The 24870-nt window shown below is 39.1% G+C and overlaps 3 protein-coding genes across 5 annotated transcripts in view; all 3 read left to right on the top strand.

The window, feature by feature from the left end:
* The first annotated feature begins 723 nt into the window (after nt 1–723).
* On the top strand, nt 724–2617 carry fkbp2 (FKBP prolyl isomerase 2). The gene is made up of 2 exons (XM_077607646.1): nt 724–1275; nt 1974–2617. Exon 1 carries the CDS (start codon nt 832–834, stop codon nt 1246–1248), a length of 417 nt encoding a protein of 138 aa, XP_077463772.1. The 5' UTR covers nt 724–831; the 3' UTR covers nt 1249–1275; nt 1974–2617.
* Nucleotides 2618–3336: 719 nt separating this feature from the next.
* ncbp2 (nuclear cap binding protein subunit 2) lies at nt 3337–7678 on the top strand. Its single transcript, XM_077607645.1, has 5 exons — nt 3337–3484; nt 6016–6102; nt 6178–6272; nt 6371–6509; nt 7283–7678. Exons 1-5 carry the CDS (start codon nt 3410–3412, stop codon nt 7364–7366), a joined length of 480 nt encoding a protein of 159 aa, XP_077463771.1. The 5' UTR covers nt 3337–3409; the 3' UTR covers nt 7367–7678.
* Nucleotides 7679–22668: 14990 nt separating this feature from the next.
* LOC144078654 (contactin-associated protein-like 4) overlaps nt 22669–24870 on the top strand; it is a 49727-nt gene continuing 47525 nt past the window's right edge. For 2 of the 3 annotated variants that reach the window (XM_077606906.1, XM_077606904.1), the window contains exon 1: nt 22712–23075. In XM_077606906.1, the coding sequence (XP_077463032.1) occupies nt 23000–23075 (76 nt within the window). In that variant the 5' untranslated portion in view covers nt 22712–22999. Of the gene's footprint in view, nt 23076–24870 lie in introns of all 3 variants that reach the window. The other variant, XM_077606905.1, reaches the window with a different exon arrangement.

Here is a 24870-nt window from a genome sequence, read left to right as displayed (position 1 = left end):
TGAGTAGTAGTATAGTATGTTAAAGCACAAGCAGGATTTTGTGGTGTTTTTTTTAACATCCTTAATTAAATTGATTATTTAAAAAAACTTCTTTAAATGGTAAAATGATAATTTCAAGCTTTAAAAAAGCTATGTGTAAGAACAACATTTAAATGAAATACAATCAATTTAAAAAATAAACAAAAACTATTTGGAAGATATGTGGGGGGGGGGAAGAATAAAGACATAAATCTAAATTAACATTTTGCTTTGGGAATTCTATTTATTACTTGTTCAAAAAATATTTTGTTAATTTACCTATCTTAACTCCGGCTGTCAATAAAGACAAAGGTTAACAGGGAAATTGAAATGGATTTGACGTTTATTGATGTCATTTGTGTTTTCAAAATCAATTCCCCCTTTTTGACTCACTACCACCTCGCATACTCGGTGACTTTTATATGCTACCAAATTGTCAACGGAAATTAGAAACATTAATCCCTTTTGGGCGAATCTTTGAGGCAGCCCTGTTATAGTACACTGAAGAGAAAAATTTCTTATAATCGCATGTATTCTTTCATTGCTTTTGAATAAGCAGTTTTTAGCTGTGTTAATATAAGAAATATTTCTATATATTTTTTATAATATTAAAACTTTGTCATGTAGCAAAATTGTCTTTTATCCACAGTTCAACTCCTGTCCAAAAGGTGGCGTCGTTTGTAAACGGCAGACCTAATTTCCTCGACGGATCCCGACCCACTTCCGTTTCGTCCGCCAGTGATAACACGTCTGTTATGTGCTGACTCCATCGTGTAGCTTGTTAAAGATCCAGAAAACAAATACATTTAAGTCATGCGGGCGTTTTTCTTGTTAGCGTTGACGGCGCTGTCGCTGAGCCCAATGTTGGTGCAGGGGTCCGAGAAGAAGAAACTTCAGATCGGTATCAAGAAGCGAGTGGACAACTGCCCCATCAAGTCCCGCAATGGAGACGTGCTGAACATGCACTACACCGGCAAGCTGGAGGACGGCACCGAGTTTGACAGCAGCATTCCCCGGGACAGACCCTTCACCTTCACACTTGGCAGCGGCCAGGTGATTAAAGGTTGGGACCAGGGCCTGCTCGGCATGTGCGAGGGAGAGAAGAGGAAGTTGGTCATCCCCTCCGAGCTTGGTTACGGAGACCGGGGAGCGCCACCCAAGATCCCCGGAGGAGCGACCTTGATCTTTGAGGTGGAGTTGCTCAGCATCGATAGGAGAGCCGAGCTTTGATCAAGGCGGGGATGCGACAATAATCTGGTAAAGCATTGAATTGAAATGAATGGAATGGGTTTATTGTTATTATCAATCAATCAAAAGCCTTTATTGTCGGCAGTGGCTCTTTAGCCGGTAACCGGTCAAATAGTCCCAGGGGCTATTTAGCCGGTAACCTATTATTTAACATTGAGTGAATAGGGGATTTTCTAAACCATTCAACCAATCTTATTGAAATTTGATGTGTTATTGCCAATTGATAGATTTTAACATTAGGTGAATAGGGATTTAATGACTATTATTTTGGCAGTGGCTCCGTAGCCGTAGTTTCTTACTATTTACCCCACACAGAATTCTTACCGGCTAAATAGCCATATGGGGCCATATAGGCTATTCGACCGGTTACCGGCTAAGGAGCCACTGCCTTTATTGTTATTATACAACAGCTGCGTATAACGAAATTAGTGGTGCTACTTCACAAAGTGCGTGTTTCTCAGTAAAAACATAAATAAATAATATAAAAAGTCACACCGGGCAAGGTAAATTCTAAAATATTGCACAATCTAAGATATTGCAAATTCTTATTGCACAGAAGGGCTTGTGTGTCGTGCTAATGCAATTATCCAAGTATAATGTACAATGAGACAATAAACAGACATAATGAATTCATTCATTCATTTTCTGAACCGATCAATACTAACGGTAAATTGTTTAATGAAGTAATGTTGTTTTTCTATTTCCAGGAGATTCTTCTTGGAGAACACATCTGACATCACAGTGTGATAAACTTGGGATCGGACTTCATCTCAGAGCATTACAAACCCTGCTAAAAGTGCTCCGTTTTACCGGATCATTGTTGTTAAAAAAAGAACCAATCTACCATAATTAAAAAAGGAACACTGCAGAACTCCAATGAAATGTACATTGTTATTTGCAGATTTATGTCATTTCTTTACACGTATAATACACTAGGGAGATGATTCACCTATTTTGAAAATTGCCAACAAACCACACCATTCATGGTTGATTTTATTTGTAAAATGATAAGTGACCTTTGGAAAAATGGTTGATTTTATTTGTAAAATGATAAGTGACCTTTGGAAAAACCAAAGACTTTGATTTTTTTGGCTTATAAAATGTATTTTAAACAACACTTTGAAAATCTAGTAAAATTATACAGTACTACTCACACAATTCTGATGATATAGGTTTCATTTCCCCTTGAATTTATACGCTGAAAATGCTAGAGGATTCAACATATGTATGAAATGAAGGATGGAGGAGAATGTTGCCTGGATGTCTGAGGGATGACGGAAGGCCTGCATAAAACACTAATTGCTGGCGGAAAAAGCTGTTTTTCACAAGAAAGAGTTTGATGAATCATTAATGCTTGTCTTTGGTTTGCATTCTAATCAAAAGCCACCGCGTATATTTTCAAGATTCTCATTCAACTAGGTCGTTTTAGTCTCTGGGCACATGAATGGATCGCAACTGGTTGTCTTCAGAGAAAGTTATCAGCAGTGAAAGCAAAGGCTTTTTTTTAGGTTAGCACTGGCCTGGATTTTTTTTCTCAATTTGTAGTAGGGTTTTTATTCTGTATTTTGTCTTTCAAATATTATTTTGTAGCGTTCTGAGCCTTTTCAGATGATAGATTTATGTGAAAATAGGCCAAGATTTTAACAATTTGTAGAAAGCAGTCCTAGTTATGTAGCTCTTTCATAAGGGTGGTCAATACTTCAATACATTTGTAAATTCTTACACCTTAGATATAGTGTATCTTAGGCTAGATGTGTTAAGTCGGTGGCGAAGTAGGCTTATGCGTTACGAAGATTCGTTCCATTATATTTCGCTAAATCGTTAGATACTTGGCGTATTTACAGACGATTTGCTTTCGTAGCAAACCGCATCAACATACATCAATGTTTATGATAAAGTAAAAAGACAAAAGCAATCTATTGTCATTTCGATGAAACAAATTACTCCTATTTGATTGGGTCTGGGGAAAATGGTTATTAAGTGATAATGCCGGCCTCAACGGCTCAGAGCGCACATCAGACATCTAGACTTGCATATAAATACTTTTCTGACACACGGAAGTATTTAAAGAACGGACTCGATAAGCGGAAACAGTATTGGTCCTTAAAAAAGCGAAATCCTCTCGCTTAATCATTCAGCCACAATGTCAGTGAAATTGAATGCTCTGAGTAGCGATTCCTACACCGATATTGGTGCATATAGAGACCAACATTTTAAGGTAAGACCTGTTTATTTTGCGGGTTGAGCTCAATCTTTGTTACTCCGACGGTAAAATCTATGGCAGCCAAGCGTACACTGGAGTGTCTTGAGTGATTTGTTTTGGAGCCATACCAAAGCAACATCCTCCAGATCGAGGAAGAAAGATTTGTAGTATGTAGTGAAAGGTTACGTTCACAATATAAACCACAACCACCAAAGCAAAAGAATATTGGTCGCTCGCTGAATCTGAGAAACCGCCTGACCTGTTTAAAATGTGACCATTGCAGCATAACATCGATCACCAGGATTGCCAGAGATCTCTATTTACGAATGCCTCTAGGTACGAAATTTACAAGTTACGAAAGCTTTTTATATGCAGATGGGTGCCCCGAGATACGAAAAAGATCCAGGTTACGAAATCCCCCCCAAAATAAATGCATTTCCTTATCCGTTATTTTATTTTGAAAATATTGTCACGGATGCATTGATTGTCACCCTTCACCCTTTTGGATGTCTGCTGCTGGTTGATCCTTTTTGAGATTTTTATAAAGTTGTAACGCAGTTGGCAGTCAGGTAACACTTGCATTAACCACCCCAGAAATAAGCATTGCGACAATGGGGGAAATGGTAAAGCTTGACAGAGACTGTCCTATATTATCGGTATGATTGGTCAATACAGTGGTACCTCGACATACGATCTTAATCCGTTCCGGGACTGAGATCGTATGTCGAGCTTTTCGTAACTCGAGCGAACATTTCCCATTGAAATGAATTAAAAACAAATTAATTCGTTCCAAGCCTCCGAAAAAACACCCAAAACAGGATATTGGATTGGAAAAAATGATTTATTTCTTCTAATTCACAATCTATTAACTAACTAACACATAACTAGTGGTTTAATAGTAATAAAATGTGTTTAATAGAAGTAAAATTAGACGCATTTCACGGAGGGTAGAGACAGCGACATACACAGAGGCGGGGGGACTTTATCCACAACGCACTCGTAAACGAACAAACACATTTAAATTTACTTGGACTAATACATACAGACACACTCAAACATACGTTTAATGTAACTTTACACAAAACTGAATTCTAATTTTGTTTTAATCTTTTTTTACCTTCATTTTCCGGGTTAGCGGTTTGCCACGCCTCCACCATCGCTATCGATGGGCTGTTTGCTGTTGTATATATTGTATCTTCAAAATATTCCGAAAATGATGCACACAAATGTCCTCACAATAGGATAACGCACGACCACTTGCCAACGAGAAGTAGTCTTGAATGAGCGATCGCGCAAGTTAAGGCTAAGGAAAGAATAACAGGAAATGCCACAGCTGAGCTTACCCACGTATTGATTGTGGGTAATGAAGTTTTATTCTGAGAAAGGGTGCCATTGCCTATCGGTGTTGTGTGCACGAGTATACGTCATTACCCAGAAAGCCCTCCGTTTGCCCGTGCATGCGCGTTGTGCGTTTCCTGGTCGAAACTCGTCTGAATAAATCGTTCAGTGCTCGTATATATCTGTTATACGCGAAAGAGATGCGGCAAAAAAAGACGACAAAGCACTCGTAAACGGAACAAACAAATTTAAATTAACTTGGATTAATATATGCAGACACTCAAACATACGTTTAATGTACCTTTACACAAAACTGAATTCTAATTTTGTTGTAATCTTTTGTTACCTTCGTTTTTCGGGTTGGCGGTTTGCCACGCCTCCGCCCTCACGTTCGCTATCGATGGACTGTTTGTTGTTGTATTGCCTTCAAAATATTCCCCAAATGATACACACAAATGTCCTCACAATAGAATAACGCACAACCACTTTCCAACGAGAAGTAGTATATACGCCATTCGCACTGACTAACGGGGAAAACACTGAAAAAATGCATCGCTCCGCCCAGTGCTCGCAGAGATAACGCACGACCACTTGCCAACGAGAAATAGTCTTTAAGGAACGATCGCGGGACCTTTCCTAAGAAAGAATAACAGGAAATGACATACCTGAGCTTCCCACGTAGTGATTGTGGGTAATGAAGTTTTATTCTGGGAAAGGTTGCCATTGCCTATGGGTGTTGTGTGCAGGAGTATACTTCATTACCCAGAAAGCCCTCTTTTTGCATGTGCGTTTCCTAGTCCTAGGAGGAACTCGTCTGAATTATTCGTTCCGTGCTCGTAAATATTGTTATACACGAAAGATATGCAAAAAAGACCTGGCTTGGTCGCATCACGAAATTTTGACCGCATAACGGGTGAATTATTCGATCGAAATTTCCCCCGTAAGACGAGCATTTTGTATGACGAGCGGTCGTATGACGAGGTACCACTGTAGTTGTATTTGGGTCAGAGTTTGCAAAAGGTAAATTGTCCATTTTAGACTATCTTAAATGCTGCTGTATTTAATGCCTCAAATTGCATTATCACAATGGAAATTGGCATGCTGGAGTTGAAATCTACAGAATTAGTTATTGGGTTTGTTATTGTTTATCTCAACTGTCAGTCACCACTTTGTGTGTGTGTGTGCGCGCGCTAATATTGTATTTTCAGGGTAAATGCCACATACAAGAGAAGCTGCTGAAAGGAAGCCACACCTTGTATGTAGGGAACCTCTCCTTCTACACCACAGAGGAACAGGTAGGAGACTCGAACTTTACAAAAGTGATCTGATGTATTTATCGAGAATAACCCATGTTTGCCAATTTTGAACAGGTTCATGAGCTCTTCTCAAAGAGTGGAGATGTTAAGCGCATCATCATGGGTCTAGATAAAGTCAAGAAGACGGCCTGTGGGTTCTGCTTCGTCGAGTATCCTTTTGAATCTGTTTAGTTTATGAATACCCAGACAAATAACAGCACTAACTCAAGTATGTCTGAACCCAGTATGAACTTAATTCCATGTATAGATACTATACAAGGCTAGATGCAGAAAATGCAATGCGGTTCATAAATGGCACACGCCTGGATGACCGTATGATCAGGACAGACTGGGACACTGGATTTAAGGAGGGAAGACAGTATGGGCGCGGAAAGTCTGGTGGACAGGTAAGTCGTTTGGGAATTAGCACTTGCTACACTGAGTACTTTTGCTGTTTTTTGTATGAGCTACGAGATTTTTGTCTGGAAGGCCATCTTCTAAACCAAAAAGTCTATACTACTTGTAATGAAAGCAAAGAGCAGAGAATTGGACTAGAGAGTTATTGGGAGTATTCAATTTTCTGTTAGTGAGGTTATATTTCCCAACCTTAAATTCTACTTATTTGGCATGTCACCTGGTTAAAACGTATGTAAGGCGATATACTCTGCTTATGTTTTGCCATTAAACACTTCATTAATGTTTAAGACTTCTATAACACTTACTGTAAATAAACTTTTGATTTACTAGTAAATATTAGCATTCAATTAGCTGCAGTAATTACTTGCGCTTCTCAGTCTATATTTGAAATAGCAGACCCAAATGACAAACAGTCTTTAAATAAAATTAAATACAACCATAATTGTTTAAAACAATTATGGGTCTTGTGGGGTTTTGGTAAGAAATATCTGTTTTTCTTTAATGCACAGTAAATGATATTACAAAAAAAATGGTTTTACACTATCTGAACCAGTTTATAAAAGCCCCTGAAAATCATTTTGAATAATAACATTATAATATAATCTGTATTAAATTAATATTCTATAATATATATTTAATAAAAAATAATATAATTTTTAGAAACTTTGTATTGCGGATTGCAGCTAGCATGATGTAATAGAGTAGGCCAGAAATCTGAATGTTGGATGTACAGGAATGATTTATTTTTTCTCCCCTTTTTTAGGTAAGGGATGAGTACAGACAGGATTATGACCAAGCCAGAGGTGGATATGGAAAGTTGGCTCAGCAGCAGAGAGGTCCACAGTAGCTTTCTATCCTGATGTGTTATGATTTAAAATAATAATAATAATAATTTTACCTGCAACACTACCACTGAATCATTTTTTTCACAATTTCTGACATTTAAACAGAGTGGTCATTTTAATGAGACTGAGACCTTTGTCAGCTTCATTATAACTGTCAGCAGGAGAAAGAAAGGCAAGCATGCCACTTGATGTATTTTCCTCCCAAAACATTACTTCACTGGAAATGTTTTATTTTCCTCCCAAAACATTACTTCACTGGAAATGTCCAAACATTTTTATTCATTTTTTAATAAAGCTATACTTTTCTAACTCTGCCAATGCTTTTTCATTACGTAGTTGCTAGTCCGTATGATTGAGTGACCACAATCAAATTTATTATACCTATCTATTTATGTCTAAAATGCCTTTCCTATTTCTGCATCCTCACCCTCTTGCTACTGTGACAATGAAATTTCCCTAATACGGGATGAATAAATAAAGTTATCCAATCCAAATAAGAGAATCACATTTTCATGAAGTCTAGAGGAGATATCTTTACAATTAACTTAAAGTTAAATTCTCCATCTGTTGGTTTCCATCATAACCATTTACACCGTTTATGATAGGGTTACAGCTCCTCCTGTATTTTCTGAAAATGTACACAAGAGGGCACAATATAACAAACTGGCACATTTAAATGGTTTTGATGTACTGATACTGGCACAATTGCATCTCCATTGCTCCTTGGTTCATTGCAAACAAACGATTGTGGATTTCAGCATTTCTGTCTTGGTTTGAAGTGTTACTTCAATTTACTCTCACATCTTCACTGTTACCAGATGTCTTTATCAGAAAACCTCCAAGCATTTGAAGATGTCCTAAAAGACCATTTAATTAAAATATAAATGTTCTGGTTTAATTTTATAGTAATATGGTGTGAGGGTATATATACAGAGAGGAATTAGTTACCCTCAGTTCTTTTTTTTAACTTTCCATATTTTGCTTTTAGATAAAATCTGTATTTAATTACTATGCTAAACCATCATGAGAATGTCTGGAGGGAAGTCCACATAGCGCTCATCTTATTTTCTGAACCGCTTTATCCTCACTAGGGTCGGTGGGGGTGCTGGAGCCTATCCCAGCTGACTGGGCCAGCTGACACCCTGAATCGGTGGCCAGCCAATCGCAGGGCACAAGGAGACGGACAACCGTGCACGCTCATACCCATACCTAGGGGCAATTTAGTGTCCAATCAGCCTACTATGCATGTTTTTGGAATGTGGGTGGAAACCGGAGTACCCGGAGGGAACCCACGCAGGCCCGGGGAGGACATGCAAACTCCACAAAGGTGAGTTCACATATTATGCTAAACTTTAACTTTTTAGAATACCTCAACATAGGAGTGCCCCGACATATGAGAAATTTGAGATATGAGTAAAATTTTGAGCAATTATTTATCTTGAGATAAGAGACAAATTTTGATATACGAGCAGACTGGACGCGCGATGCTGCTCATAAGAACATCATGGGTACTGTCTCTCTCCTCGCAACTCCCTCGTGTAATGTCTCTGGTCGCAACTCCCTCTTTGTAATGTCTCTGCGAGCACTGGGCGGCGCGATGCATTTTTTCAGTGTTTTTTCCCCGTTAATCACTGCGAATGGCGTATATACTACTTCTCGTTGGAAAGTGGTTGTGCGTTATTCTATTGTGAGGACATTCGTGTGCATCATTTTGGGAATATTTTGAAGAGAATTCAAAAGTAATCAACTCTCGATAGGTTGCATGTGAAAGTCAGGGTGAAGGCGGGGCAAATAGAGCCAACTCGGCTGGGAGAAGAAAGGTATCGAAGTTTAAAACAAAAGTAGAATTAAGTTCAGTGTAAGGTTAGATTAAACTTATTTTTGAGTGTCTGCATCATAATCCAAGTTCATTTAAATGTGTTTATATTATGTTACGAGCGTGTTGCCGTGCAAAAAGTCTCCCACTCTCCCTTTCTCTCTCTCTCTCTCTCCCCTCTGTGAAATCCATCTAATTTTAGTAGTATTAAACACATTTTAGTAATATTAAACCACTAGTTATTTGTTACTTTATTAATAGATGGCAAATTAGAACCAATTTTTTAAAAAATCCAATCCAATATCCTGTTTTGGGTGTTTTTCAAAGGGTTGGAATGAATTAATTTGTTTTTAGTTCATTTCTATGAGAAACGTTCGATTGAGTTACGAGAAAATCGACTTACAGGCTCAATCCCGGAACGCATTAAGCTAGTATCTCGAGGTACCACTGTACTTGAATTAAATTACATATTTGTTATCAAAACTAGGAGTTGATGGCCAAATATCTCATCTCATTTTCTGGAATGCTTTATCCTCATTAGGGTTGCAGGGGGTGCTGGAGCCTATGCCAGCCGACTCCGGGCCAGAGGCAGGGGACACCCTGAATCGGTGGCCAGCCGATCGCAGGGCACAAGGAGACGGACAAACATGCACACTCGCACCCATACCTAGGGGCAATTTAGAGTGTCCAACCAGCCCAACCTGCATGTTTTTGCAAAGTGGGAGGAAACCAGAGTAACTGGAGGAAACCCACGTAGAATGTACAAACTCCACACAGATGGACATGACCTGGATTTGAACCCAGGACCCCAGAGCTGTGATGCCGACACACTAACCACTCACGCCACCGGGCCACCCTATGGAGCATATACCTCAGTAATAAAGCAATTATGTTTTGCCCAGCATAACATGGTTATTAGTTTATTAATAGTAGTAGGGATTTCCTAGATCCATGGAAGTGATCTCAAATTGGGCCGCATCACATCATTTTCAGAGGATCTGAAGTGGTTTTTTGTTCTTCTGTTGTGCAATAAAGATAAGACAACTTCCTGGCCACCACATCAGGGTGTCCGTCCCCAGGTGCCTTGAGTTAGCTGGGATAGGCTTGAGTACCCTCATGGGCCTTGTGAACATACCTAAGTGGTATTGACAATGAATTACTATTACCTTGACCAGTCGTATTTAAGAGGCCTGTGGGCCATACGTTGCTCATATCTGAGCTATGCCATGCATTAATTACATAATATTTTGCCCTAAGATTTTAAAACTCTTCAATCGATTATGGTATCATATTGTTTCACCATAAGTGGAAAACTAATTTTCTCAGTTATAGTTCTAAACTTTTCTTTTCTGAAGTTGGCAGCTGCATTTAGCTGGTCTAAAATGGATCTTAGCTTGTGAAAATTGTGTGCAGTGATGCATTGTATGGCATCATACAGCTATTGAATGAAACATATTACAATTTTTCAGCAAGCCACCAGAACTTGCATTTTTCTTCGTACAATAACTTATGGTCATATTTAAGATGCTTATTTTAAATACAGATACCACAAGAGCAGGATTACGGAATCTAGCATGGAGGTCTTTAAGATGCCGAGTCTTGTTTCATTCCTATTGTACCGTGTATTTTTCAGGGTGTCTGCAGGTTGGAACAAGTGCAATTTTAGACTATTTTAGACCTTTTTTAGATCATTGTGGGTTAAATTTAAGACCTTCAAGAAGTATTAAAAATAAGAAAAAAACAGACCCAGATTGCATTCAACTGACATGTATTGTCATTGAAACAAACAGACTACAACACGCAACATTTTCAGGTTTTTTAATTTATTTTTTTCAAAAAAATGCCTCTACGTAAAATGCTGAACATTGAAAAGAACCACATTCATACATATATGCAGTTTTTTACAGCTAATATAAAAACACAACTTACTTTGACCTCCTTCATCAAGTCATTAGCCGTGGCATGGCCCATGAACTGAGAACCAAGGTATCTGGAGTGTACCTGGCCGTCATCCCAGTACCGTATGTGAAGGTCCAGTTGTTTCTTTTTTGTTGCACAGCTGAAACTTTCGTCAAACATGATCACAAATGGCCCAGACACTTTTGTGATTAGATCTTTCTTGACGAACTCGGCCACTCCAAATCGGATGATATAGGCGGTCTTGTCTCTTCCGTACTGGAATGTTTTCGCGATCGTCAAGTCGGGAAACATTAGTTTGAACAGTTCCCCGATGTTGTCGTTTGCTCTGTTTGACTGGTGTTTCGCCACGGTGTTCAGTGCCCACAAAACTTTTGCCTTCATCGTTTGTGTCGAGCCCATTAGGTCGCGTATGTCATTTGAAGTATCATTTAATAATAATAATAATAATCGGACATAGGCCCTGTCGTCATTATCACAACACAAAGCCTACTTGTCATCACACGCAGAAACTGCGTGTGACGAAATTGATGGTGCTTCTCCATAAGCTACGTTTAATCGGCAAAAGACCTAAATAAGTGTAAGTTACGGACTTGTAATTTGTCATTCCGCTGTTGTGGATACAGGTCGCTTACCTCTCGCTTACCTCTCACTGTCTTCCACTTACCTTACTTCAGTCAGCTAGTAGGAGGCAGATCACCAACCAAACATCTGTTCATATACCGCAGAAGGGAATGTGTGTTATGTTAGCGCGAGTTTAGATTGCTGATGGATGTAGGGAAAAAACTGTCCTTAAGCCTATTTGTCCGTGCTTTGTGGGACCTATAGCGTCTGCCAGAGGGCAGCAGCTGGAACAGATTGTGACCAGGGTGGTAAGGGTCCCCTATGATGTTCTTGGCTCTGCTGAGGTAACGAGGGCTGGCAATGTCTTCAAGTGAGGGCAGAGAGCAGCCGACAATCCTCTGGGCAGTGTTAATCACTTTCTGCATGGCCTTTTTGTCTGCCGCCGTACTTCCAGCGTACCACACTGTGATGCCGTACGCCAGGATGCTCTCTACAGTGGTTCTATAGAAGGTTATCAGAAGATTGGTGCCCAAGTTGTTCTTCCTAAGTACCCTGAGGAAATGGAGTCGTTTCTGAGCCTTCTTCACCACTGCCGTGATGTTTGTAGACCATGAGAGCTTGTCCGTGACGTGGACCCCCAGGAATTTAAAGGACTGGACCCTGTCTACACATACTCCATTTATGAGGAGTGGGGCCAGATCTGTGCCGTGTTTGCGAAAGTCCAGGATTATTTCTTTAGTTTTCGTGGTGTTCAGTGTGAGATTGTTCACCGAGCACCACGAAGACAAATTGTTGACCTCATCTCTGTAAGCCGACTCATCCCCTCCTGAGATGAGTCCGACCACAGTGGAGTCGTCAGCGAATTTGATGATGGCGTTAGACTGGTGGGTGGGTGTACAGTCGTAGGTGTACAGGGAGTACAGAAGAGGACTCAGTACACAGCCTTGAGGGGAGCCAGTGCTTAGTGTAATGGAGGAAGAGAGGTGGGGACCAAGTCTAACAGTCTGTGGTCGGTTGGTCAAGAAGTCCTTTATCCAGCAGCAGATTGAAGAGGATAGTCCAAGGTGGGAGAGTTTGTCAGTCAGAATGTCCGGTTTTATGGTATTGAAGGCTGAGCTATAGTCAATGAAGAGCATCCTCACGTAGTTCCCAGGGTGTTCCAGGTGGCTCAGTGCTGTATGATCATTTGTGGATGTGTCTGCCAATGAATAGAACTGGGCAATTCTACGAGACTCACGTGCTGATTTCAGAGAGGCCTGGGGTTTATTGGATTTAACGTGGGATTCGAGTGCCTTTACTCCTAGGGAGCCGAGCTTCAATGGTCTTTTGCACAACGTGCAGTACGCCTCAGTGTCATTGTCAGGAACACGTTTGAGCCAGTCCGCAAAATCCTGTCGTTCGAGCCAGCAATCATTAAATCTGCATTTACACATTGCTTATATTTTGTCCAACTGCCATTCATCTTGCATTACTCGACAACTATTTGCGCCACACGCCTATATCCTGTGACGACCTACACACTTCCGCTTCACGTCTGTAGTTTTATTGTGATTTCCGCTAACAGTGATTTCCGCTAACAGTGATTTCCGCTAACAGTGACTTCCGCTAACAGTGACTTCCGCTAACAGTGAATTCCGCTAACAATGACTTCCGCTAACGGTGATTTCCGCTAACGGTGATTTCCGCTAACAGTGATTTCCGCTAACAGAACTACAGGGACAACAAGCCACCACCAAAAAAACGGAACGGCATGATAAACAGACGCAATAATTTTTTAAAAATGTATTCCATATCGATATTTTGCACTTTTGCACTAGGTCTTAAATGACCCAAATGAGATTTTAGACTTACAGTGGAAAATATCTCAGTATTTTAGACTTTTTTTAGGCCTAAAAATGAAAATGTCTATTTTAGACTTTTTAAGACTCCACGGCCACCCTGATTTTTATGTCTGATAATACTACAATTCAAATTGTCTTCAGCAGAGATTTCCGTTGTTATAGATGCCTGCCAAGTGTTCCGATTCATCCGTATTTTGTTTCGAGCAGTGTAGGATGTGTTATGCATCTATTTCTAGGATATCCAAAATGCGTTTGCCAAGACATTGTGTGTAGGTCAGAGTTTGCAAATTAGTGAACAGGTAGGTTCAGACACTGCAGCATGACAAGATTTAGAAGTCTTTATGAAATTTTGTATTGCTTACCAATTAACAAAATACTTCTAGCAAGATGCATTGTCACGGAAAGGGAGAAAGTGATAATTAACATGAGAAATGGAGCCATGCCGAACTGGTAAAGTTCTTTTTTTGTGAGTTGAAGTTGCTATAGTATTTGTTTTTCTTTGTATGCTAAGACAATATATATTTAGCACTTGTACACAAACGTGTAAACTCTTAACTACTCAAGAGCTGCAAAGGTTTCATAAAAGACAGGAAACAACATCTCACTGACTTACAAACCATGAACTGATTTTTTCAAATCTATATATTTTTGGGCACGCCATGATAGTTTATTGTAAAATGGTGTCGACACTGTAAATAGATACTGTATGCACATTAGTGACTGTTTTGTGTTCATTTCTGATACAGAAGTGTAGGCCCATAAAGCTAGTATTTTTTGTCCATTCTCAATGTTTCTACTGAGGAGAAATCTGGGAAAATGGAGGGCAGTATCCTGGGGCAATATTAAATGTAGGAACCACAAAAGAGAAGCTGACTCATTACTGATGGCAATTTCAATTAATTTCCTTTAATGGTTCTTGTCTCTTCAAATGATGCACACTATAAAGTTGTATCTAAGAAATGATACTGCAGTACAGTAGATGTTTTCTAAATCCAGAAATGTTGGTACATTTTAATTTCCTGTTATACACCCAAGCAAATATTGTAGCACATTCAAACAGAGCTGTTGTTGACACTTTAGCATGAAGATGTTTAAAAAAAAGAATACTTTACATTACTTTGACTATCATTTAAATATTAGCATTTCAAACCAATCAAACATTTCACTCAAGAGTTAAGACTGTGCCCACACGCATTTTTTTCTTCATATTTTGAAGCAATGTTTTCGTTCGTTTCAGTCAAGTAATTGCAAAAGTGCATGTCAGTCACAGATCCAGGCCTTTGTACTGTACGCTTGCAGGTTTTTAACTCTCACCTCCCCCCTGTTGATAGCTGTTGACCCTAATAATTTAGTTCATGCTTCACTGTACTTTCAATTCCCCATGGCTGTCTGACTGACTCACTCCAGCCTCCATGCTCAACTAGCGTTATGATACATTCAGTAAGTTTCACCAGTTATTCGTAAAAGAGCAATGTGAGCTGAATTCAACACAGATTTCATAAGGCTTTCATTAGATACAGGTCCAGGTTTTGTAATGACTGCTAATATATATATATATATATATATATATATATATATATATATATATATACATATATAATCTCATTTTCTGAACCGCTTTATCCTCATTAGGGTCGCGGGGGGTGCTGGAGCCAATCCCAGCTGTCTCCGGGCCAGAGGCGAGGGACACCCTGAATTGATGGCTAGGGCACAAGGAGACGGACAACCACGCACACTCACACCCAAACCTAGGGGCAATTTAGAGTGTCCAATTAGTCTACCATGCATGTTTCTGGAATCTGGGAGGAAACCGGAGTACCCGGAGGAAAACCACACAGGCCCGGGGAGAACGTGCAAACTCCACACAGATGGACATGACCTGGATTTGAACCCAGGACCTCAGAGCTGTGAGGCCGACACGCTAACCACTCGCACCACAAATATACATATATATTCATCACTTTCACATGAAATTATCATTTGAACCATCCTTATTAATCGATGTAGTAGGATTTTAAACCACATACAGTTATACATTTGTACGCAGTTGAGTTGCTGATCGTTGAGGATAATATATTTTTAAAGTTCACAACCTGAAAACAGTTTTTGCAAAGTGGCTGAAGCCTAGCATAGTACACTGGAACTGCTTAGCACAGATTTGAGGGGAAAAATTGAGTGGAGAAATCTCAATTTGCAGATAAAGGAGGAAAAACTTTCAACAAAATATTTCATGACTGTTTTCCAATTAGGAACGAAGAAATTGTTTTGAAGTCCTATTTACAATTTAAGCAGGTTCAGTCAGCCAAATGGGGCAATGCAGTGTTAAGAATCATTTCTTTCTAAAATTCTATATCCTGATTTGCATGGTATTTCTTTTATTTGGGGACCATTGGTCATTTGACACAATAGCAGAAGTCTGTGAAGTAAAAATTCTCAATCGAATATTTGGTATTCTAACTGTACACCTTTCCTTTTTTTCTCCTCTTCTCTAGCAACCTTTCTGCACCTTTCTCTATTGGTTCTGAGTAAGGAAAGAAATGGTGAAAATTTTAATTAGCAAATTTTTGGGACAGATAAGTTATCGGACCATATGGAAACACCAAAGGAGCTCTATGGACCTCCAGGCAGCGCTCCACAGGGTGCCAGCTGCAGTCAGCAGAAAAAAGCGCCTAAAAAGCTCCCCTTGATTTGTTGGAAATGCTTCGAAACCCCCTTGTTCAGGTGGAGCTGTGTGGGCTTCCAAATCAGCAAAAAAATCCCCGAAAAGTCTCCCAGCCAAACATGTGTTGAGTCAGCAACACAGTATTCCAATGTAATTAAATTGATTGGATTATTTGAACAACAGCCAGGCGGATGAGTGGTTGGCACGTCGGCCTCATAGTTCTGAATTTGAGGGTTTGATCCCAGGTCAGATCTTTACTGAGCGAAGTTTAGATGTTTTACTCTAGGCTTGTGTGGGTTTTCTCTGGGTATTCTGGTTTCCTCCCACATCCCAAAAACATGCAGGGTAGGCTGTTTGAATAGTCTAAATTGCCCCTAGGTATGAGTGTGAGCATGAATGGATGTCTGTCTCCGTGTTCCCGGTCATTGCCGAGACACCAGGGTGTCTCCCACTTGGGCCTGGCTCCAGCACCCCTGGTAAAGAATTCTATTGAAACTCAATAGAAGACAATGAATACTCACCACCAAATCCCATTGGCCCGTGGCCCCAAGTTCCCTTTCCAAATAGTAAAAGTAAATTTTGTATTTTAATTGAAAATTAACTACTCAGAGTTTGCAGTGAAATTGCAGAAGCACATGGCCATTTTGTTACGTCTTTGGGGAGACGTCAAGCCGAGGTTACGAAGAATAGGACCCAGTTGCAGGGAAGCAGGCTGGGACGAGGGAAATAGTGCTCATACCAAAACTTCAATAACTTAGGCAGGTTCTTAGAAAATAACAAAGACTTTGAAATCAAATCACAAAACCAAACCTGACTAGGGGAAAACACGGGGAAGGGAAGTAAAGCAGACGATCCGACAAATGATATAATAATCAATGGGGTTTAAATAGACAGAACAGGAACTAATTTTTAAATGACGCGCAGCTGCGCGAGCGCAACGGCAAGACAAGAGGGACAGACAAGAGTAGGGAAACGAACATCAGAACACAGGGAGAAAGCAATGGGAAAAAACAAGCTAGTCCTAACACATTTAATTTAAAGTCCTGTGAGTGGGTTCCATTGTCAGTAATTATTTGATGAGCAATGCCAGTTCTAAATGGATTTGCAAGGCATTTATATATCTCACAAAACTGCTTGTTACAGGATTCAGCCTCAGACTTCAATGAATCTTGCACTTAGGGTTGCTGTGTGCACTTGAGCTGCATCCCAGTGGAAAGTATCTTGCTTAACAATTTAAAAAACACACCAAATCATTTTTTCTGATATTTAATAGTGGTAACAAATGTAAATAAAAGTTGTCTTTTTATCAATTTCAGTACTATTTTACCTAGTGCCGGTCCGTCAGAGTAAAAAATATTAGGCAGTGGCTCCGTAGCCGGTAACCAGTCAAATAGTCACAGGGGCTATTTAGCCGGTAACCGGTCAAATAGCCTATATGGCCCCCAATGGCTATTTTGCCGGTAAGAATTTTGTGTGGGGTAAATAGTAAGAAACTACGGCTACGGAGCCACTGCCTAAATAATAGTCATTAATTCAGCTAATATTAAAATATATCAATTGGCAATAACACATCAAATTTCCATAAGATTGGTTGAATGGTTTAGAAAATCCCCTATTCACTCAATGTTAAATAATAAGTTACCAGCTAAATAGCCCCTTGGACTATTTGACCGGTTACCGGCTAAGGAGCCACTGCCAAAAATATTAACGTTTTCAATCTCGTCCACCTACTTGAAATGAGAAAAGTTGTTATAATAATAATTATAATAATAATAATAATAATAATAAAAATGCTATTATGCTTGGGACTTGTTTTTTAAGTTGTCACCCTCCTCATTAGCCGGTCCGTGAGAAAATAGAAAGAGCTTTACCATTCCGCGGTGAGAAAAAGGTTGGGGACTGCTGCATTACAATGTATATTACCTATATTATTAGAGATCTAAAAATTTGCATACTTAAATATTTTGAGCAACCACTTTTAATATGCTCATTTATACTAGGTGTTTTCTGGCACTTAAAAGTCAGATTTTTTTTAAGTGCTGCATTAAAAAAAGATATATCCCTTCATTAACTAATGTTGAGAGGTAGTTATGGGCAATACCAATAATGGCAATTCTGCTCTATTAAATCCCTGGGTATCTCTCATTATTTATAGAGGGCAGAAACAGACAAAACATAGACACACGCACACATACACACACACACACACACACACAAACACACACACACACACACACACACACACACACACACACACACACACACACACATACACACACACACACACACAAAATAACAATGCAGGTCTGAGTACCTGTTCATTTGTCCTGTCTTGGCTTTCCCCGTGTTTGACCTTTAAAGTTTTTGCGCACTCTTTGCACCTTGTTGGAATTGTTTACCTTGCGAACATCTACCTCCTGTGTGAGCTTTTCTCTTGTGAATTCTTGAACCGACTTCTTCCTGAACTACATCAATTATTTTTCTTGTCATCACAAGTTGATGGTTTTATGCTAATATTCTATTCCAATAGAATATTATCTAGGTTACGTTTAATCAAAATGGAATTGTACACAAGTGTAAATTTTGTGTATAGGTGATCTAAAATTAGGAGGCAGATGTAATAGGTAAAAATAAATTGAAGATGATGATGATGACAATGATAGGAAGTAGCTTACCTGGTTTTCATCCTGGGCATTCCATTTCATTTAGCCTTGTGAAATCACTTTGTGAATCCCGTGGCTAATGAATCGTTGGATGTCACAGCAAAACGCTGTGACGCCAATGGCTCACTTTGTGCATCACAAAGTGATTTGAAATGACATTCCATAGGTGAGCCTTCACAGCTCACAAACAATTAATTGCTTGATTAATTGTGCAATGTCATTCTGGGTGATTAGTGACATTGTAATGCCTCTCAGGTTAATGTTGGTGGTCAAACAGACATCTTGCTTGAGGAAGATTGGACAAATATCTGTTATTTTATTTGTTTTTTTCTACAATTGTGTTGACGTAAAGTTCTATATTGTCACCTTAAAATAATTGTCAATTTTGAAAAAACAATGTTAGTAAATATGACCAATTCAATAAATTTGTGCAAATTTTTGTGTTTCCTGAAAAATAAAGTAAAAGTGGGTTAGGCACTGTTTTAAGAAGGAATCAATATGCACCAACTGCATTTGATTATTATTATGATTATTTTTGCCTCTTACAGTGTTGAGCCTACGTGAATTTTTTATGTGCACCTAGTACACCGTGTTTTGACCCCAGAACCACTAAAGCCGCTGGGCTAGACACAAAGCAGACCGCTTTAATAAATATGATTGGCTGAAAGACTTTAAGACATACTGTCATTGGAAAAGGTTAACTCCATCGTTAATAAAATTATCAAGCTGTTCTATGGACTCGTTAAACCAAAAAACAGTAATATTTTTTGAATAAATGCCTGTCACATATTTATGTTTTCTCATCTCATCTCATTTTCTGAAACGGTTTATCCTCATTAGGGTTGCAGGGGGTGTTGGAGCCTGTCCCAGCTGACTCCGGGCCAGAGACGGGGGGCACCCTGAATCAGTGGCCAACCGATCGCAGGGCACTCCACACAGATGGACGTGACCTGGATTTGAACCCAGGACTCCAGAGGTTTTAGGCTGATGCGCTAACCACTCGCCCCATCGGGGTGCCCATAATTATGTTTTTAGATGTCTCATTGACGTTTGTTGCTTCAATGGCAAAATTTATTTATGATAACAGGTCATGTGTGCTATTGTAATGGGACTTGTGTCACGTTGTGTAATGTGTTACTATCATTGAAATGTTAGGAAAATAAAAATTATGAATACAAAATCTGGGCATGTTGGGGTGTTCTTTGCGTGTCTCTTTTTCCCCGGAGATTGGTGAGCAACCAATTCAGGGTGTCCCCCACCTCTGGCCTGAAGTCAGCTGGGATAGGATCCAGCACCCCCCGCAACCCTAGTGAGGATAAAGCGGTTCAGAAAATGAGATGAGATGAGATGAGATATTATAGCTCTGCGCATCATCAGATTGTATGAGACCTTCTCCTTGCCATATTGACAACGGGGAATAAAGTAAAGACTAATTCATCAACATGATCCGCTAGGGGGCACCCCATTGCGACCTTTCATACAAACAGCAAGTGGAAAGAGTGATGAAAGTAAAACTCAATCGGCCACAAACTCATTATATTAGGTGATATTGATCACTCAACCCATTTTGTGCTGTGAAATAGAAACTGAGTGTTGTTGTTGTTATTATTCTCTCGCATCCTTGCTAAAATTGGCTGTTTTAGTCCAAATCTATTGATTTTTAGCCAGCTGATGGGTATGTTTCTTGAATACACCTTTTGCAAAAAAGAGACAAAATAATACTACAAAATAAATACAAAGACAGGACATGGACATGGCTCAAACATGAGTATTGCATTACATACACATACCTGTCAACCTCTGCCGATAACTGCCCTTAATAAATGAGTCGTACGGTGTTTGTAAGGTTTCTTTGGGGTTTGTAAGGGGAATCATAATCATTTATAAGGGCAGTTATCGGCAGAGGTTGACAGGTATGCATACAGTACATTGGTAAGATCTATGTCAATTGTATCGTAGAAAGTCTAAACAAACAAACAAAAAAAAAAAAAAAAAAAAGGCAAAAACAAACAAACAAAACAAACCCATAGTTTAAGCATTCCAAGAAAGGAATAGGTTGGATTTGTTTCAATCTGTAGGGTTTGTATTTCATTTGTGTTATCCCTGTGAAAAGTGCTCTATAATTAAAATGTACTTACGCTATCTACCCATCTCTCATCTCATCTCATTTGCTGAACCGCTTCATCCTAAATGTGCGTGTGCGTGGTGTTATTACTATTTACACTCTACAGTTCCACATCTAATATACCAAAGTCTATTTCTGCCACAAAATAAAGTTTGAAAGCTTTTTTTTTCAAGGAGCCAATTTCTGCCAGTGGATTATTTTTATTTATTTATTTTTAATTTAACTATCTCTTGCCTTATTCTGACAGTGGAGAAAAAAAGGTCAAAACAGACTCAGAATATTTATGAACAAATTCTTTACTGGTTTATACAGCATGCTGTATCAACTTCTGTAACAGATAAAAAGTCATAGAGGGTTAAAAAAAAAAGTAGAAGCTTGTGCTTTAATACTTTTATTCTAAAATGATACGTTTAATTGACAATAAATAAATTTGGTGACTTCAGAAGCATGAGTCAAGGCTAAACATTTGTATATGATGGTTTTATCATAATTATTTTTGATCATATTCAGCTTTCAAACCTCAAGCATTTTTTATCTGTCAAAGAGAGCGTTTCATTGCGCCATTTAAGAAAAGCAAACATCTTTTGGTATGCATGGGTATGTTCTTGAATTGAATTGAATGCTTTTATTGTCATTATATACAAGTATTAAGCTTCACCACAAATAACAACATCAAACAAACAGACAAATATATAATCAATAAAAATTACAATACGTAATAAATAAATGAACAATATGTAATACATAAATAATAAATTCATAAGGATATACATGCAAACATTTGTGATTTTCTGAGTGTGGCCGTTGTGACAAGATGTATAGTATTTTATACAGGTTTAGGGTTAGTATTTAATATTTTATAACATGGCTTGGACTGGTCAGATTTGCTCAATCAGACATCACAATGTCCATCATTGCCCTGCGATTGGCTGGCCATTGCAGAAAAAATGGATGAAATCTTCCATTCCTTGTCTTGTATCAGACAAAATCAATCTGTCTCTCTGTGACACCTGAATAGAGTACTTTGTTCAGGGTTAATATTTATACGTGTTGTTTTTAGGACATGCACTCTTCCTTCTCAGCCTTAGACTGCTGAGTATATTTTGTGCATACAGATAAAATAAATGAATGGATAATAAAATATGTTGGGCGGCCCGGTGAAGCGAGTGGTTAGCGCGGCGGCCTCACAGCTCTGGGGTCCTGGGTTCAAATCCAGGTCATGTCCATCTGTGTGGAGTTTGCATGTTCTCACGCATGTCTGTGTGGGATTCCTCCGGGTTCTCTAGTTTCCTTCCTCATTCCAAAAAACATGCATGGTAGGCTGATTGGACACCTTAAATTGCCCCTGCGTCCGGTCACGGCATGGTCTGTCTCCTTGTGCCCTGCGTTTGGCTGGGGCACCGATTCAGGGTGTCACCTGCCTCTGGCCCGGAGACAGCTGGGATTGGCTCCAGCACCCCCCGTGACCATAATGAGGATTAAGCGGTTCAGAAAATGAGATGAGAGAGATGAGGAATAAAATAAGTTCACATCTCCTAGAAGAGTTACCTGAAAGAACAACTATATTGTGTGAAATCTCTAAACCAGGGGTGGGCAAGTCCGGTCCTCGAGAGCCCCAATCACCCTTCTCTACCACACCTGAATTAAATGATCAACAAATCAGCAAGCTGTCCAGAAGCTTCATACTGATCCATATTATTTGATTCAGGTGTGTTGGTGGAGGGAGACATGGAAAAGAGATTGGATAGAGGGTCTCGAGGACCGGACTTGACCACCCATGCTCTAAACAGTAATAGCCCTCAACATGTCACTGCTCTGTGGTGTAGATGTGCAATAGTGTTGGAAAAGCCCCCTCCATATCGCTTGATTTTCTTCCTTCTTTTCCTCTATCGCTTGACGGAGTGCAGACGGTGTGAGAGCAATCCCTGTTCTCCCTGGCCGTACCGACTAGACTGTGGCAGCAGTTGAGTGTGGCTGGAGGAGCGAGGCAGCGAACACGCAAGAAGAGGACTATCGGCACTCAGTATCACGGTATTGTGGTTTCAACATGCCTCTGCGGAGTACAAGTCTGCCTGGGATTGCGTTGCTGATTGTTGCTTTGCTTCGCAGCGCCTGTGGAACAGGTGAGGAGTCATTTTAGGTTCACCCTGAGCTGATGGCTGTTTTGACAAGCATATATTATGTAGTGTGATATACCCATTAGGGTAATAATAATACCTTCTCTGGTGATGGTCAGCTTTTTAAAAGAAAATATATTTAGGAATTGAGGAACTTTTCAAATGGTTCGAAGATGAGCAATATTATTAAAAAAAATATATATATATATATATATATATATATATATATATATATATATATATATATGTATATATATATATATATATATATATATATATATATATACTCCTATATAGTCCCCAATGTTAGAATCTGATGATGTAGCATGTTTTTTTCTTTCTTTCTTTCTATTCTTGCTATGAAACAGATACATCGAATTCAATTGGACATAGCAAATTCAACTACAGAAAAAAACAAGCATTTGAATCAAGTTTTTTGCATGCATGCAATCCTTTTTAAATTTGTATTTCAAATTAGTACTTGAAAAAGGTTTAATTAACAACAATAAGATAATAATTGTTGTTATAAATAAGATACGTTTTTAAGATGTGATACATAGAATTTGTTTTAAAGTGTTTTACAGCAATAAAGTACATTTGATACATATCGTCATATTTACACTCCTGTCCTTCAGTGTTAGGAAATGTGGTTGCTCAGCACAATGTTTTGGGATTTTTACTCAAGAGTAAATACATTTTAGCTTCTACCATTTGCAGATAATAATAATATAAATTACAAGCTCATAGGAATAAGCTTGAAAAGTGGTTGTTGAGAGAAGTGATGTAAGATGACACGGTGGTTCAAAGCATACAGTAAATGTGTTCTCAGATGTTGAATGATTTGACATTTGCTGACTAAAAATGACATAAAAATGGTGAAAGACAGAACAGACCTTATATAGTTCCGCCACCATCATGATAAAACCAATTACCACCAGTTAAGATTGCAATTTGATTCTGAGTGGTGCTAAAAACGATAACAATGAGATAATTTGAAATATACGCCTACAGAACACACAAAGTAGAGTGAAAGCTTTCAACGTGGGGGATCGGATCCATATCCTGTCTTATTTGACATGAAATAGGACTACAAATACAATAGTGTCAAACAATGTCTTCACTGTTATAACATATAGATCATTTTCATAATTAGATGCATAGCATTATATCAATAATTGTTCACCATTTCCGCTCTTTTGCTCTACAGACCAGCAACACACATTGAACATTTATCTCAAGTCCTCCTCACATGGATTAAAATTAGTTTTTGGTATTAGTTCAAACCACATGTATAATGACAATGATAATATCATAATGCACATCCTTCCTTTTCTGACCATCTCATCTCATCTCATTGTCTGAACCGCGCTATCCTCACTAGGGTCGCAAGGGGTGCTGGAGCCTATCCCAGGTGACTCGGTGTCCAGCCGATTGTAGGGCACAAGGAGACCGACAACCATTCACACTCATACCCATACCTAGGGGAAATTTAGAGTGTCCAATCAGCCTACCATGCGTGTCTTTGGAATGTAGGAGGAAACCGGATTACCCAGAGAAAACCCACACAGGCCCGGGAAGAACATGCAAACTCCACACAGGTGGACCGACCTGGATTTGAACCCAGGTCTCCCACTGTGAGGCTGATGTGCTAACCACTCAGCCGCCGGGCCGCCCTAGCCTGACCAACCATAGATTATTTATTATTTAGGATATTTTCTAGGTGACTTGACTTTGAGAGTAATGTATTGAGCTCAATGGAATTTTAATGATCATGTACTGTTTAATGACATTAGCTATGTGG

The sequence above is a fragment of the Stigmatopora argus genome, chromosome 8 (genome assembly GCF_051989625.1).
Source record: "Stigmatopora argus isolate UIUO_Sarg chromosome 8, RoL_Sarg_1.0, whole genome shotgun sequence".
Taxonomy (NCBI): Eukaryota; Metazoa; Chordata; class Actinopteri; order Syngnathiformes; family Syngnathidae; genus Stigmatopora; species Stigmatopora argus.
Note: the sequence above shows the minus strand (reverse complement) of the source record. Positions and strands in the feature narration are given on the sequence as shown.